Consider the following 14786-nt stretch of genomic DNA (forward strand, 5'->3'; position numbering starts at 1 on the left):
GCAGGCGTTCGGCCGAACGTCGTCGCCGCGTAGGTGCCCCGGACTCACACCCCTGAAACCCGCCCTGGAAAGCCTGGCAAACGTGAGAGCAGGAACCAGGGCAAGCAAAAAAAAAAAACAAAAAAAACCCCCCTGCCTTATTTCTCACCAGCCACAGGCATTACATTGCCAAAGACAGCCACCTTGTCCTTCAGGCTCTCCTCAAGCTGTGCCGGGCCCATTAACAGCAAATGCACTTAGATCCTTTGGAGCTTATGCAAGTGAAGGCTTCAAAGTTCTCTCCTTCCAGAGGTTAAAACCAGTGTCACCTCGGTCAGTACTCAACACGCTCAAGCGTGTCCATAAAGCCAGCGCTGTGTTTTCTCACACTAAGTTTTATTCTTGAGGTTAGTTTAAGCAGCATTTTGGTGATGCAGCAATTTCAAGATCTGCTCACATCTGCAACCCATCAACTTCAAGTGCAGCTTCTCTGAAGTTAGTATCAGTAGCAGATTCACAGTCCGTTACGTACACCAATGAAGCCTGCAACTCAACAGGCATCTTTTTCTATAGCACAGACATAGCACTACATATTCTATTGCTTATAATATGCATTTGTTACAAATTTTATTTATACTTGTGTTATTACACTTGCATACTTACATTGCATTTCTCCACAATTCTATCTATTCTTTGTGTTCTTGGTAACTTCTTAGAAATCAACTGATTATCAAGCATAACCATTTCAGATTCAACAGTATTCATGCAACATTTTGTTGTAAAAATACATTTAAGATGAGATTTACAGTTCAGACCTCTGCAAAGTTAAGCACACTTTACACGTGTTCCATTCTGAATGAAGCTGTACTTCAAGAATTAAGACAAAATGTGGTAGATTCAAAAATCCACTGTTACTGGAACCGTTAAGTGAAACCAACAAATGCAGCAAAAGCTGGAGTAAAGCTATTGCTTGGTACTTCTATTCATATGCATGCAGAAGAGTGTAGTCAGTTTTGAAATCGCACTCCAGACAACTAAGCCTATGCTAACTGGAAGATACTCTAAACTAATGCTGGTTGAACAACTCTGCAAGACAGATGTTTAATCATTTAACAGATGGACGTTGTTATGAATGATCTTCTAGGCCCTTCTCTTCATCGGTGCGCTCATCTTCTCCACACAGGCAGCTCATTTTGCGCCTGCCTGCAGAGACTTCCTTTCATTAGCTGCTTTTTGCTTTTGCTGCATAATTTCAGAGTCTCTGTGAAGAAAAAAAGTTGGATTTCAGATACTGGCTCACTGTTTTTCTAAATAGAGTCTCCTCCAGATTGTTTTTGCCCTTTAGCAACCCCCATTTTAAGAAGGAAAAAAAGATTTGTATAAAACTTCAGTCAGCCACGAGCACACTGTTTTTATTACCCTGTTTTTTTCAGTACAGTACCCCATGAGGTAGACAAGTTACTTGATTAGTAGACCTTACATAATTCTTTTAGTTTTAGAAGTAAAGGACAAAATGGATCAAGAATCTTCAAGAAAGTATTACACTATCTTTTCCTGTTTGTACCAGGCAAAAAACATTTCAAAAGAAATAAAAAGTTTTACAGGTCTCACTGTTTAACAGCAGATACAGTAAACCTACATCCACAGTTTATGCTCTGGCACGTGAATCAAGGCGAAGTACTTAAATGCCATTTCAGCTGAGACACTGGATTCTTTCTAACCCATTTTCCTCTCCTGTTTTGCCCAACCATTTCACTTGACTGTACTAGATCTTACCTCTGTTTCCTCTGAGAAGCAGACAAGCTATCCTCTTTCCTTTTCCCTTTGTGGATCTCCTGAGTCTTCTTCAGGTTCTTTTGGCGGGCAAGTTCCCGCTGGTTCCCACCTGTAAGATAATATACAGTTTATACAGGTACTACCACTTTTTACACAGTTTGTCTGTGTAGAAGTCTATTATAAAGGTGATAAGGTTTGGCTCGATCTGTAGAGTTGGTATGGCAGTGTCTTCTGTAGCTGGCAGTGTCTTCCATCACAGTCTCCCCTCCAGTGCACAATGGGAGGCATGAAAGCCTGTTAGTTCTCACATTTACATTTCTGCAAGTCGCATCCAAGAGATCACCAAAATCCATTCCAACATTCCTTCCAGAAACACAATGCATTTTCCTGTAAGAGACTGAAGGCAGACCATTCCACCAATATCCCAGGCAAAATGATGACAGTAACTCATGCAGAGAGGAGCCATCCTCTCTATCTCAGATTCCAGCATCCAATATAGCTTAGAAATTAATTTTAGACCAAAAGAACATCACTAAAATGAGGGCAGCCTGAGGGATTTTATAGACTTCCTCAAAATCTTCCCAAGGCCCTTTAAGAAATCAAAAAGCAAATGGCTGTAAGTATTTGGAATCCAGAAACATCCACCTGCTTTCAGTCTGTAGTGCTGTCATACAAAATCACTGACAGATTTCATCACATCCCATGGTCAAGCATCATGAACTTTCTAAGTGTTGCTCATACTTAGTAATAGCAGTTAGGGCCCTCACATTTATTTGCAGAAAGAATACACTTCTGCAGATGCCACTTAGAAGATGACCAGTATAGTTAATACATACAGGAACTCTGGCTTTACTTTTTACTGGATAAAGTCCCCAAAACTACTTAACATAGGATTCATAATGTATTATTGGGCACTCATACCCCAGAAACTCAGCTAGCACTATCAAATGCTAAAATTGCCTTACTCTGGGAACCATGAAAGCAGAGAACACCACTAGAACACATGCAGCTATATGTAGGTTTAATTAATTTTTTCCTCCAAGGCAGCGGACATGTATGCAGTATGAGGCTACAGCAGCTATGGAGCTTCAGCCCAAGATTTTGTTTACCTACCATATACCACAGAGCCCCCTGCAAAAGAAGTGGGGCCAACAAAGCTGAAGTCAACACACAACCAAAACTCTAGTTCCTCATCAAGACACCTTGTTCAGAATAAAACAACTTACATTTCCCAAAACAGGTGCATGCATGCATATGTCCCTGCACAGGGTGGACAACGCTAATGCTGTTCACATGCGAGAGTATTTTCATGCTATTGAAGGAATTAGCAAACAAGAATTCAGGAAGGTTCCTTCCACGCACTATTATGGACTTGTGTTCATAGCTTTCTTTCCCATGCATGCTTTTTAGATTTCATTGTAAACCAACATCTGTATTTTTCAGTCTTCCTCATTTTATTAGTTTCTCTACATAGGTGTTCCCTTCACATGGCAGCAAGGGCACAGTTATAGTTGTTCTACATACTTTGCTTGTGATGGACTTTTAGTCCATTCAATTAATTACACTCAAATACTATTAAAGAGGTGAACTCTAAAGATTTGTTATTTGAAATCAAGCGCAGCCCTTAAGCATGGCCTTAGCAAGTGCTTAGCCTCACTTTCAACAGAAGAAGAGTAACATTATATACATCTATAAAAGACACAAAACCACTTCACTGTTGCCAGTAGAGAGGACACCTCTTCAGGGGACAGCCAGCTTTCCCCCTGGACTACCACCTCCTGAACTGCTGTCAAGTTAGGCATGCAATCTTTTTGATCACACAACATTCCTGAAGGCATGACATCAAAACCAGCACGACAGAACTGCTGCTCAGAGCAGATGCAACTCTCCACCTAAATACTCAGGGTCTTCCAGGCAATGGCCACAGCCATCACAAATTACAAACTCTTCTGCATTAGCTGACAATCTTGCCTTAGTATCCACCTCCTTACAGCACTCCTAGTCTGCTCTAACCTGCCAGAGCTGGTTCACTTGCTTGGTATTACTTCTTGCCCTGCTTCTTTTGGACTCCAAGTGTTCCAGATACACCAGGAATAATCACTTGTGCTGTTGAACAAACATGATCACATTTTTCTATGCTCAAAAATGAAAGCTCCACTTCCCCAAAATTTCTGTTGTGCCTCCTCCAGTCTTAAGACTACCTAAGCTGTCTTTCAATCTCAAAGACAAAGATCTCTCCAATCTGCAAGCGCCTGTAATTTCAGGTATATGGAAGCAGTTTAGGACTAGGTTGATTTTAGACAGCAACCTGTTGGTACAATCCACAGCTTTGTACTCACCCATTTCTGAGTTGCCATGTCAACAAGTAGGCAAGAGCAACCCTGCAGAAGCAGGGGTTCTGTGCATTCTTCACACCAGTACACGTACTGCCTGGCAAGAGATGCCAGAGGCCCAAATGAAAACAGCATATTATGAGTGCTCCTTCCTGAGGGCTCCCGCTGCCTTGGAAGATACACTTCATCTGTGACAGGACATCAAGTACTACCTTTTGCAAAGCTAAGAGAACCCCTGCTCCATCCTCCTCACTGGCATTCAGCAAGATCCTGTCCCCAAAGTCCATGTAGAAGAAGGGCCGCTATTTGTTCAGAAACAGAAGTAAAACAGCTGTCTATCTCTGGTGTTGATTAGAACTCGATGACTCATGAGCAGATGATACATTCCAGGCTATAAATGGTTCTTGAGTTTTGTGGTGCTCAGGAGGCATGAATGTTGTATGAACAAGTCAGCAACAATGAAACAGCTCTTCTGTGGTGCTTAAAGAAACGAAGTATCTTCTTTTACCAAGAAGAAAAAGAGGCAGAAAGTCAAAACACACTGCTCCAGTCAAATTCATATAGCAGTTATCCTCCACCCTTAACTTTATGCACTTCCTTCCTTTCCAAGCAAACATTGTGCAGTGTCTGCAGAGTCATTCCATACACACAGTAAGATTGTAAGCTTAAGAACCAAACTGAATGGTATCACTGAAGAGCTTGGCTGCCACCTCCACACAGCAAAGCAGAGCAGGTAGAAAAGTAGAGCCGTACAGCATGCACACACAGCATACAGAGCCAAACAGCTATTTGAAAAGTAACTTACTTGGACCAACCCTGCTTCCAAGTAAACATTGCCAAGGACTGTCTGGCCTCAGTACTTCACCTGGGATGCTGAATAAGTATCCCTCACTCCAAGGGAGATGGTGCTGTTTTCTACATTCTGGAACACCAACCTAAATCTTCCATGAAATGTGGTCCAGTCCTGACAGAAGACAATTCGCCTTCCTGTATTGTGAAACTGAAGCATGACCTGCCACATAAAGGCCCATACGCCCTTCCTGCTTATACCTGTGCTTGAGCATCCCCATCCTTGCCTGCCTCTGCAAGGCATATGCCTTAGTTCAACCTGTCCCTGCTCTTCCAACTCCAAGTTCCAGGTATTCTTGAAGGGAAAGATAAGCAAAAGACCTCTGAAGAGCACTGGAACAAGCAGTAATCATCTCTACTGTAAGGGGGTGAAAGAGAATGGCAGTAAGGATTGGCTACTGAGGTCATCATCCCTGGAGTTCTTTCTGAGCAGCAAAGGATCTAATTACACATCAGAACTTAAAGCAGAAGAAAAGTGCCTGCCACCATGTCCCAAAAATAGAATGCAAAAGTAAACAGAGCAGTCTGATGCAAGCATAAAACAATAATGGAAGACAGATGACAAAATACCCTTCCAAGTCATCTAGCCATCACCATCTTCACAAATTCATTCAGTTTTCAGGTACCCTGAAATTTAGCAGTGCAACAAGTACCATGAATTTATGAACTCAGAAGCACAGTAAGTAGTTGTTGATAAGCAGTCCATTCTTATTCTATTTTACTGTACGTCCATTTGAAATCTATGTCTAGTCCGGGTCTGATAACGAAGCGCTGAACTCCCAAAACATGTACTCAAGTTAAGACTAGACCATATGGTAGCACACCACAACTTCCACACCTCTAGTATTTCAGATAGTTTATGTCCTGGTTTCAGCTGGCATAGAGTTACATTTACTTCCTAGTAGCTGCCACAGTGCCATGGTTTGGATTTAGGATGAGAAGAATGCCAATAACACATTGATGTTTTAGTTGTTACTAAGTACTGCTTATGCTAGTCAAGGACTTTTCAGCTTCCCATGCTCTGCCAGGTGCACAAGAAACTGGGAGGGGGCACAGCCAGGACAGTTGATCCAAACTGACCAAAGGGCTATTCCATACCATATGACATCACATTCAGTATATAAGCTGCAGGGAGTTGGCTGGGGGGCAGCAATCGCTGCTTGGGGACCGTCTGGGTATCGTTTGGCAGGTGGTAAGCAATTGTATTGTGCACCACTTCCTTTGTATATTATTATTACTGTTATTATGATGTTGTTATTATTACTACTACTATTTTACTTTATTTTATTTCAATTATTAAACTGTTCTTACCTCAACCCAGGAGTGTTTCCCACTCTTCCGATTCTCTCCCCCATCCCACTGGGGCAACGGGAGTGAGCGAGCGGCTGCATGGTGTTAGTTGCTGGCTGGGGTTAAACCACAACACTGTATTAAACTAGGTCCTCCTAAAAAGAAGTGTTGTGATTCTGGCACGCTCAGATATGGGATGCTGTACCTCTTTTTAAGCTTAAGCTATGTTTATTGTAGCATCATGCAGAATGGGGAAAAAATATCTACAAAAGGCATAAAACTACCTCTTTCTCACGTTCGACATCTGATCTGTGCACAAATTGTTTATGATCCAGGTCTTCATCTGCACTTCCAGCAGTACAGTGCCTTGGACGGTACATATTTTAAGCGTGAATGTAAAAGCACCTCCTCAGCTAAACACAGGCAGTTGCTGTATTGCAAAGTATAATACACAGAAGCCAAAAAACCCAGCAACCCCACCAGTTAGGTGAGCCAGAATATTCTAGGTTTGGTTCACAGTTCTCTGCCATGTTAGAGCAAATATACCAACATTGCTTTTGAGTAAGGTGATGATTAGGAAGTCCTGTTGCCCTTTCAACAACAGCCTTAACAACCACCATTTAAGCAACGCAATATTAAGTATTGGGCAGCGATATAAAAGCCCTCTGCTTACAGAGTGGGCGGTGGCCAGGACCGCAACCGAGCGTTGCCGTTGTTCTAGCAGATCACCACCCCTCCTCCTGCCCCCCGCCCCAAAAGACAGCTACGCCGGGGGACGGGGCGAGGATGGTTTTGCTTCCAGCCTCGGACAGCGGCAGGAGGTGGGCAGCCTCAGCGGCCCACGCACTCGCCGCGGGATTTCGCCACGGGGACGCCAAGTCCGCAAGGACCAAGACCCGACAGCGGCACTCGCACCGCGGCCGACCCCCGCCCCCGCACCGACCGTCGGGCTGCCCTCGCCGCGGCGCCCAGGCCGCGCTCCTCCGCTGGCCTGGAGCCGGGCGGCCCGCCGCCCTGCCGGGGGAGCGGCCGAAGGCCCGCCGCCCGCTCCGCTCCTCGGCGGGGCCCCAGCGCAGCCCCCGTGAGACCCGCCGGCACTCACGGGTCATGGCGAGAGCCTCCGGCCGCACAGCGCCGCTGCCGCTACCTCCGCCCTCCGCCTGCCGGAACCTTCTCCCTCAGCGCCCCCCGCTGGCGCCGCTTATAAAGCCTCACCGGCCTCAAACGTCACTGCGGCGCGCGGGCCTCGCCCAATCAGCGGGCTGCGCGCTGCCGCCGCGCGGCGCTGCGGGCGCGGCCGTGGGGGAGCCCCGCGCCCGGCGGCGGCGGCGGCGGGAGGCGGCGGCCGGCGGGCTGGGCTGCGGCCGGGAGCAGCGGGCTGCGGAGGAGGCTCTCTTTACGCCATGGAAGCACGACAGTAGTTTTCGAAGCGCGCTTGCGCGGGGGTGCGTGGCGGCGGGCCGACGAACGAGTGGGAAAAGAAGCCGCCTGCGGGCCGCTGCCGGCTGCCGCCGCCAAGGGGAGTGCGGAGGAGCGCAGCAGGCCCAGCCTGCCGCTTTCTCTGGGCGCTGCTTGCCTTCTCCGGCTGCGCACAGAGGGCGACAGCGCGCTCCTCCCGCCCGAGCGTGCTTTATTTTTGACGCTGCCCGAGCCCTCCCACGGGAAGGCGCTTTCCCAGCCGCCGGAACCTCCCTTGTTTGGTTATCACTGACCACCGTGGGCACAACTAAGGCCTGGGGAGCCGTCTGCGGGGCGCCTGAATTAAGGAAAAAAAAAACAAAAAACCCCGTGCTTTTGAGCTGCTGGGGCATTAAAAGCAGATTTGACGCCGCACTCGTCCTCGCTGTTAGTTTTTCCCGCGCAGGCTCGGCCCCCTCTGGCCCCACCCCTTCCTGCCGGCGCGCGCTGATGACGCTGCGGGGCGCGCCGGGCGCGGAGGAGGGTGACATGCCGTGAGGCAGGCGAGCTCGCGGCGTTGCCGGGACGCGCGCCGCTGACGCCGAGCTCGCGGGCTGGCGGGCGCGTGCCTGCCTGCCTGCCTGCCTGCGCCGAGCGCCCGGAGCCACCCGCCGGCGCCATGTTCCGCCGCGCCCGCCTCAACGTGCGGCCCAACGTGCGGCCCGCGGGCAGGGGCGCCGGCGGCGCGGCGGACCCGGAGCCTCAGGGCTCGGGATCCCCGGCGGCTGCCAGAGCAGAGGCTGAGGCGGGACCGGCGGCCGAGCCCCCGCCGGCCGCGCCGCGGGCCCAGAGGTGAGTCCCGCCGAGGCCCCGCGGGAGCCCAGGGCGCGGGGAGGGGTGCGGGCCGTGCCGCGGGGCTTCCCCGGGGGGGGGGGGGGGTCTCGCCTGGGCCGCTGCCACCGCCCGGCCGTGGATCCCCGGGAGGGCGACGGGCCTGGGGAGGTGCGGGGACCCGCCCCCTCCCCCCCCACCCCGCCCTTCAGAAGCCGCTGGGGATGTGGCGCTGTCAGGCACGCCAGTAATGCTTCTTCTCACAGCCTGTCACCTCCTGGGTGTCCCTGCTTTGGTTTGGAGTTGTCTCGTCTTGAAGACCTCTTGAAATAGGGGTGCTGCACTGCCCTCCAGTTGGTGCCTAGTGGCAGCTGTGTCTGCGGTAACTGGACAACGATTTCTGGGTGTTTGATGCATTTGCAACCTAAGCAAAACCCGCGTTTCGTTACTGCAGTTGAAGTACAGATCCCTGAAATAATATATAAGTTAAGACTGCAAACTGAGAGGCCTAGTGTGGTCCAATACTCGGTTTTTCTGGCACTGCAGCGGCAGGGAGCTCCAGTTTGCTGTGTACAGCAAAAATTCTTTGCACTCCATAACTGAATGACTTTGATTTTGCATTCTTACAGCGCTTCCTGTTTTGTATTCACTTCATGCATTAGCGAGGGAGAACTTTCTGGCTTTTTCCTTTTTGATTGTTTATTTCTTTAAGTGCTTTTAATTGCAATGGAAATACGTGGTAAGGTTGGTCCTAGGACCAGTCCTTCAGGACCTCCCTGTTGTGGGTTAACCCTGGCTGGCCGCTAAGCCCCACACAGCTGCTTGCTCGCTCCCCCCCTCCCCCTACAGCGCCTCCCACCCCGCCTGGTGGGATGGGCAGAGAATTGGAAGGGCAAAGGTGCAAAAATTCATGGGTTGAGATAAAGATGATGTAACAGGTAAAGCAAAAGCCACACATGCAAACTAAGCAAAACCAAGAATTCATTCACTACTTCCCATCGGAAGGCAGGTGTTCAGCCACCCCCAGGAAAGCAGGGCTTCATGCATGTAGTGGTTACTTGGGAAGGCAAATGCCACCACTCTGAATGTCCTCCTTTCTTCCTTTTTCCCCCAGCCTTTACTGCTGAGCATGACATCATATGGTATGGAATATCCCTTTGGTTAGATGGGGTCGGCTGCTCCAGCTGTGTCCCCTCCCAATGTCTTATGCACCCCCAGCCTGCTCACTGACAGGGCAGTATGAGAAAAGGCCCTGACGCTTCGTAAGCACTGCTCAGCAGTAGTTAAAACATGTGTGCTGTCTACCCTCTTTTGGTCACAAATGTGAAACATAGCACCACGTGAGCTACTGTGAAGAAAATTAACTCTGTCCCTGCCAAAAGCAGTACAGACCAGTTCTTCACAACATTTCCCTGGTCTGATAATTGCTCTTCAGAACAGCCTTCTCACTTCTTTTAACTAGTTGATTTTACATCTTGTATGAATACCTCTGTTCTTTTAGTTGAAACTTGTCCTTTATGACATAATACAAGGTCTTCTTACAGTCTTCTGTTTCCTGTGACTAGAAATACAGGTATCGGACTAGTTGGCATGAAATGTCTTTGGTAAACCCATGCTGCCTTTTATTCAACTTGTATCTTCCATCTTTTATACTTGAACTTGTTTTACAATGTGCTGTAAGGATATTTTTCTTGCAAATTTTATTTATAAAATTTATGTGTTACAGAGATCAGGTTACTGGATCTTTTGTTATCCAGAACTTTTTTCTTAAATGAAGATGTAGTTGCTGTTTTTCAATTATGTGATACTGTTGCTGATTTAGCAGATTTATTAAGGATTTTGTGTTTGTAATTTAATGGGTGTGTCAGTGTAATCTAATCGCAAGTTTCAAAACTAGACACCAATGCTGTTCTGAAAGGGAGAATATTCCAAGGAATCTATTCATGTGGCTTGAAAAATAGACCTTTGCCATCTAAGTAATAGGCTCATCAAATATTTTCCTGAGTAAATGTGGAAAATATGCAAGTGAACAAATCCACAAACCTACATCCTGCTGTTTTAAAGAAAAAGTAGAGCAGTTGTAAGAAATTTAAGACTGTTTGTGATGCAAGTTGTTCATGTTGAATGTAGCATACAAACCTCTTCAGTTTGCCAATGCAGTGAAATGTGTGGGGTGTGGCTAGGCCAGAGCTTCTTTGGAGAAGTAGAGCTTTGGAAGATGATGCACTGATTGGAAGAGACCTGTGGACCACTGGAGTGCTGTGGTGGTTTTCACAGCTCAGCTGGAGGGAGAAGGTAGTATCCAATGTGAAACTGTTGGGAAGCTTTCGGGGGGACTTTTAGTCCTGGGAGGAAGTAGAAAAGGCGCAGGTGAGAGCTGCTCCCTTCTTGCCCCCGTTTGGTCACCCTAAATTCCACTGAACAGCTGGTTCTTAAAGTTTCTGGTTGTTTTTGAAAAGCATATAGCAATGCAATAGGAGAGAGCAGGCCTAGGGATTTACTGCAGTGTAGGAAGTATTAGCTTCCTGGAGAGCTGTCTCTCTAGGTGATGCGTTTTTAAAGATTTGCCACCTGGGTGTCTCTGAAGATTCAGGAAGAGCAGATTTGAGGGAAGTCACACAATTTGATTTCCTGAGTGTGGTAATTGCTGACATACAGCAATTGTATAATGTGTTTGTTTTGTGGTCTGGGAGAAAAGTAAATGCAAATGTGAAAATACCCTGCATATTTATCCTTCCAACCTAAAGTGTTCCTTCACAGCTGCTCAAACCTGTATCTGTAGTGTTAGTTACTTTCCTTTGTTTTGTTTTCTAAATGCTGAATGGGTTTTGTTGATTATCAGAGAAGTGAAAATTCTCTGAGCATAAGATTTTTTTTTTTTTTAATACAGTTTATGCTAAATTGTATTTAACTGTTCGGAAATCTGGTGTGGCATTCTGATTAAAAACTCCACAAAACACAGGTGGTATGGAGTTGATGAACAAAGAGTTACTTTCCACTGTCTCTTGCTGGACCAAAACAGAGGGTGTTGAATGGAACTTGCAGGGATCTCATTCAAAACACACAGATGGGCACCATGTAGTAAGGCTGCTGAACTCCTTGCTGAGGGATGTTCTGTGTACTAAAAATGTATGTGAACTCATAGTGTGGGACAAATGGATTCAGAAAAGTCTGCTGTGGCTGTTAAATACAAAAACATCATCTGCAGCATTTGCCTGAGTCACAGGTAGTAGCTGACTAGGATTTGGAAAAGTTTTGCTGTGTGCTTATGCTTTTCTTATATTCCTTCAAAGGCATTTGCTTCTGACTGTTTTTGAAGATGGCTCAGTGAACCATGGGTGCAGTTGTCCTTATGTACAGAAACAAGGCATAGTTCCAATGCAAAATTTAAAAAACTATGACTCAGTTGTAATTCTGCTGCAGTCCTACTGTGAACAACAGCCAAGGAGCCAATAACTGGAGGAGTCTGCAGATTTAGGAAGTTTGTAATGGTTGGCAATTTTGCTTGCACTTTGAAAATTATTTCTGCGTAAGGGTTGGAAAAAATACCTAAATAGCTTTCTAGGGAAGCTAAAAGTTGTAGCCTCTAAAAGGTGACTTTTGACGTGTTAAGTGTGAGCAGTAGAATAACCACAGCCAGTTTTGCTGCTGAGGTTTTTCTGCAATTCACAGTTTACATATCATCTACTTGTAAATGTGGAAGAGGAATGTCCAGATCGATTGTAATAAAAATCGTTGAACTACTTGTTGCATATAGCTTTATTAAAATGTTTTTAATATGTCACCTATGTTATGTGGGTGATTTTTTTTAATAAAGCTTTATTGTATTATGATGTTTGGTATTCTCAGCTGGAAGTAGAGAGCCTTCCAAAAAAGGGACGGGGGCTGGGGAAAGGAACATTATTGGTCAGCTAGCTTACAACAGTAATGTTAATTAATAGTAATTAATACTAGAAAATAATATATCAGTTCTTATAGTGGATTTGTTTATGAGGAAGTACCAGCTACAGGTTGGTTCTAGTGTGGCTTGTATATAACTGTATTTTTCTGTAGCACTACATTTATACTGATTGGCACGTAGACGTACCTTGAAAGTAAGAGTTACAAATCTGTCGCTGTAAAGTATTTCAGAATACTCTTTTAAATTTTCCAGTGATGACAAGGCTGATAGCTCAAATGATGCTGGAGAAGCTAGTAAACCTGCAGAGATGCCTACGCAGAGAAGAAAGCGGATCTCCACCATGCCCAATCTTGTCAAACCCAGAGCTGGACCTTCATCTGCTCAGCGTTCTGCATTAAAACCGCAGAGGCGAGCATCACAGGCTCCTGATGGCAGTGCTTCACTTCAGAAAGATTCCTCTCCATCAGAAAAGAGTAATGTTGAAAGCTCCTTAAAGTCTCCCATGCTGCCTGAAAAGAAAACACCTGTGCCACAAGTGCCACAGTTTTCCCCACTAAAAAAATCGGTGAACAAGGAGCAAACGGGATGTGTAAGTGCTCAAAAAAATGATGATACCTTGCAGAAGAATGTACCCTCCCCACTCAAGGAGAGACCAACACAGGAAAGATCAGGAACACAAGAGGAAAAGCTACCTACAAAACCTGTTCCTGTAAAAGAGAAACGAATATGTTCTGACCGTGAAAGGATCCTCAAAGCTCGGAAGTTAAGAGAAATGCTTAAAGAAGAGCTGAAGAAAGAGCGGATGGTAGGCCTCTGTGTTGAGCAGTACTGATCTGTGAAGGACAAAGACGTGATTCACCTGACATGTTATCTCTTTGCAGTAGTGATTTCTGATGATCATCAGCTGCTTACTGCTAATAGTCTGTGATATCTTATAATTCAGTATGGGTTTAGTCTGTTTATAAGCAGTAGTAGCACTGTCTTCCCTCAAAATGCAGATTTCATGAGAAATTGTGTATCTTTTCATTTTATTAGACCCACAAGCCTTTTTAATATGACACCTTCTATTATAGTCAACATTCCAATTTTAAAAGTTTCACAGTTGGTAATACAATAGGAAAGTGTGCTGTAAGAAGCTTGGGATTTGGAGTTTCTCCTATCTTTTCAACTTGATTGTTGCCCGAGTTCTGTAATTTTGAATAACTTCTCACTTTTACTTGTGCCAAGTATTGAATTTCTCTGAGAGGGTAAGTCACTTAAGGGTCTGTGGTGTCCTCTCTGACAAAGGGGCACTTTTAAGATAAACTTATTTCTGTTGTTGGGGGCAGGGGAACAACAGAAGTCTCCGCATGGGGTACTTTTTAAAAGAGAAAAATACTTCTTTGTGAAATATAAAGTACTTTCAAGGTGAATTTAAGGGGTTTTTTTTGTTTGTTTGTTTTTTTTTGGTATGGAAACAGTTGAAACACAGGCCTCCAGTAATTGAAGGACGTTCTCCACCAGATCGTTCTAAAATGACTATGAGAGACTTGATATACTATCTGCCAGAAAACAATCCTATGAAGTAAGTATGACTCTTTTTCTCTATCCTTAGGTTCAATGATTTTCTACCAATTTAATAATTGTGAAAAGGAAAATTCTTACATCTGCAGTATAGCACAGTTGTAGTGTTGTTGTAATGGTAATAAAAGCTTCTAGACATTTTCACATCTACTCAATCTTCATACAGAAATGAGAATGGAGATTAGTGTACTTGTTGAAATATAAAAACATGAACCTGTCTCTAGTATTGATTTATCTCTGTACAAATACAGAATAATAGATTTTTTTTTTTTTTTTTTTTAAACTTGCTGCTCTTAAATTTTTAGTGGTGGCTGCTAGGGATGTTATGACTGCCTGCCAACTTTGGTGGACTACAGGAAGCTAAGCATTTCTCCTTCCTGGGTGCTGAAGTGCAAAATGCACTGCAAGACCCAGGAGGTCTCTCCCTTGCAGCTGGATGGGTGTAGCTGCTACTGTTCCTTTTGCAGATTTCACCAGTAGCAGGGCTGAGTGAGCATCCCAGAGGTGCGCATACACAGGGAACACTAATGCAGCTGGCTGCACAGGCTACCACAGGCAAAGCAGGGCCTTTTTCCTGCAACTACCAAAACCAATTACATGACCATAAGTACAGCTGTGCAAGTCTGTTCTTCCTCTCAGTAGCACATGAGTTTTGGGTTACGGCCTGTTATCACGTGCTTGTTAATGATTGTGTGCTTGTGTGTTTTATTTATCACTTTCCTTGTTATTTTTTTCTTTCACACTGAGTAGTCCTTAAACAGGTAATGAACCAGATGTTCTCGTATTCCCTGTATGCTTGCAATGGGTTACAGCTTGAAATATCTTTTTTTGTCCTTGCTTATACAAAAAAAGTGTAAAACTCATTA

The 14786-nt window shown here is 45.4% G+C and overlaps 2 protein-coding genes across 6 annotated transcripts in view; one reads left to right on the plus strand and one right to left on the minus strand.

Moving 5' to 3' along the window:
* Positions 1-739: 739 nt before the first annotated feature.
* Positions 740-5939, minus strand: SERF1B (small EDRK-rich factor 1B). The gene is given in 4 exon segments (XM_009483256.2): positions 740-1240; positions 1756-1864; positions 4301-4316; positions 4319-5939. Coding segments are annotated over 4 exon segments (255 nt in total). The 5' UTR covers positions 4376-5939; the 3' UTR covers positions 740-1167.
* Positions 5940-8304: 2365 nt separating this feature from the next.
* BDP1 (BDP1 general transcription factor IIIB subunit) overlaps positions 8305-14786 on the plus strand; it is a 53381-nt gene continuing 46899 nt past the window's right edge. For 4 of the 5 annotated variants that reach the window (XM_075725959.1, XM_075725960.1, XM_075725963.1 and 1 more), the window contains exons 1-2: positions 12634-13162; positions 13818-13921. In XM_075725959.1, coding sequence (XP_075582074.1) covers positions 12665-13162; positions 13818-13921 — 602 coding nt within the window. In that variant the 5' untranslated portion in view covers positions 12634-12664. Of the gene's footprint in view, positions 8478-12609; positions 13163-13817; positions 13922-14786 lie in introns of those variants that run through there. The other variant, XM_075725957.1, reaches the window with a different exon arrangement.

This window comes from Pelecanus crispus, chromosome Z (assembly GCF_030463565.1).
Source record: "Pelecanus crispus isolate bPelCri1 chromosome Z, bPelCri1.pri, whole genome shotgun sequence".
Classification (NCBI taxonomy): domain Eukaryota; kingdom Metazoa; phylum Chordata; class Aves; order Pelecaniformes; family Pelecanidae; genus Pelecanus; species Pelecanus crispus.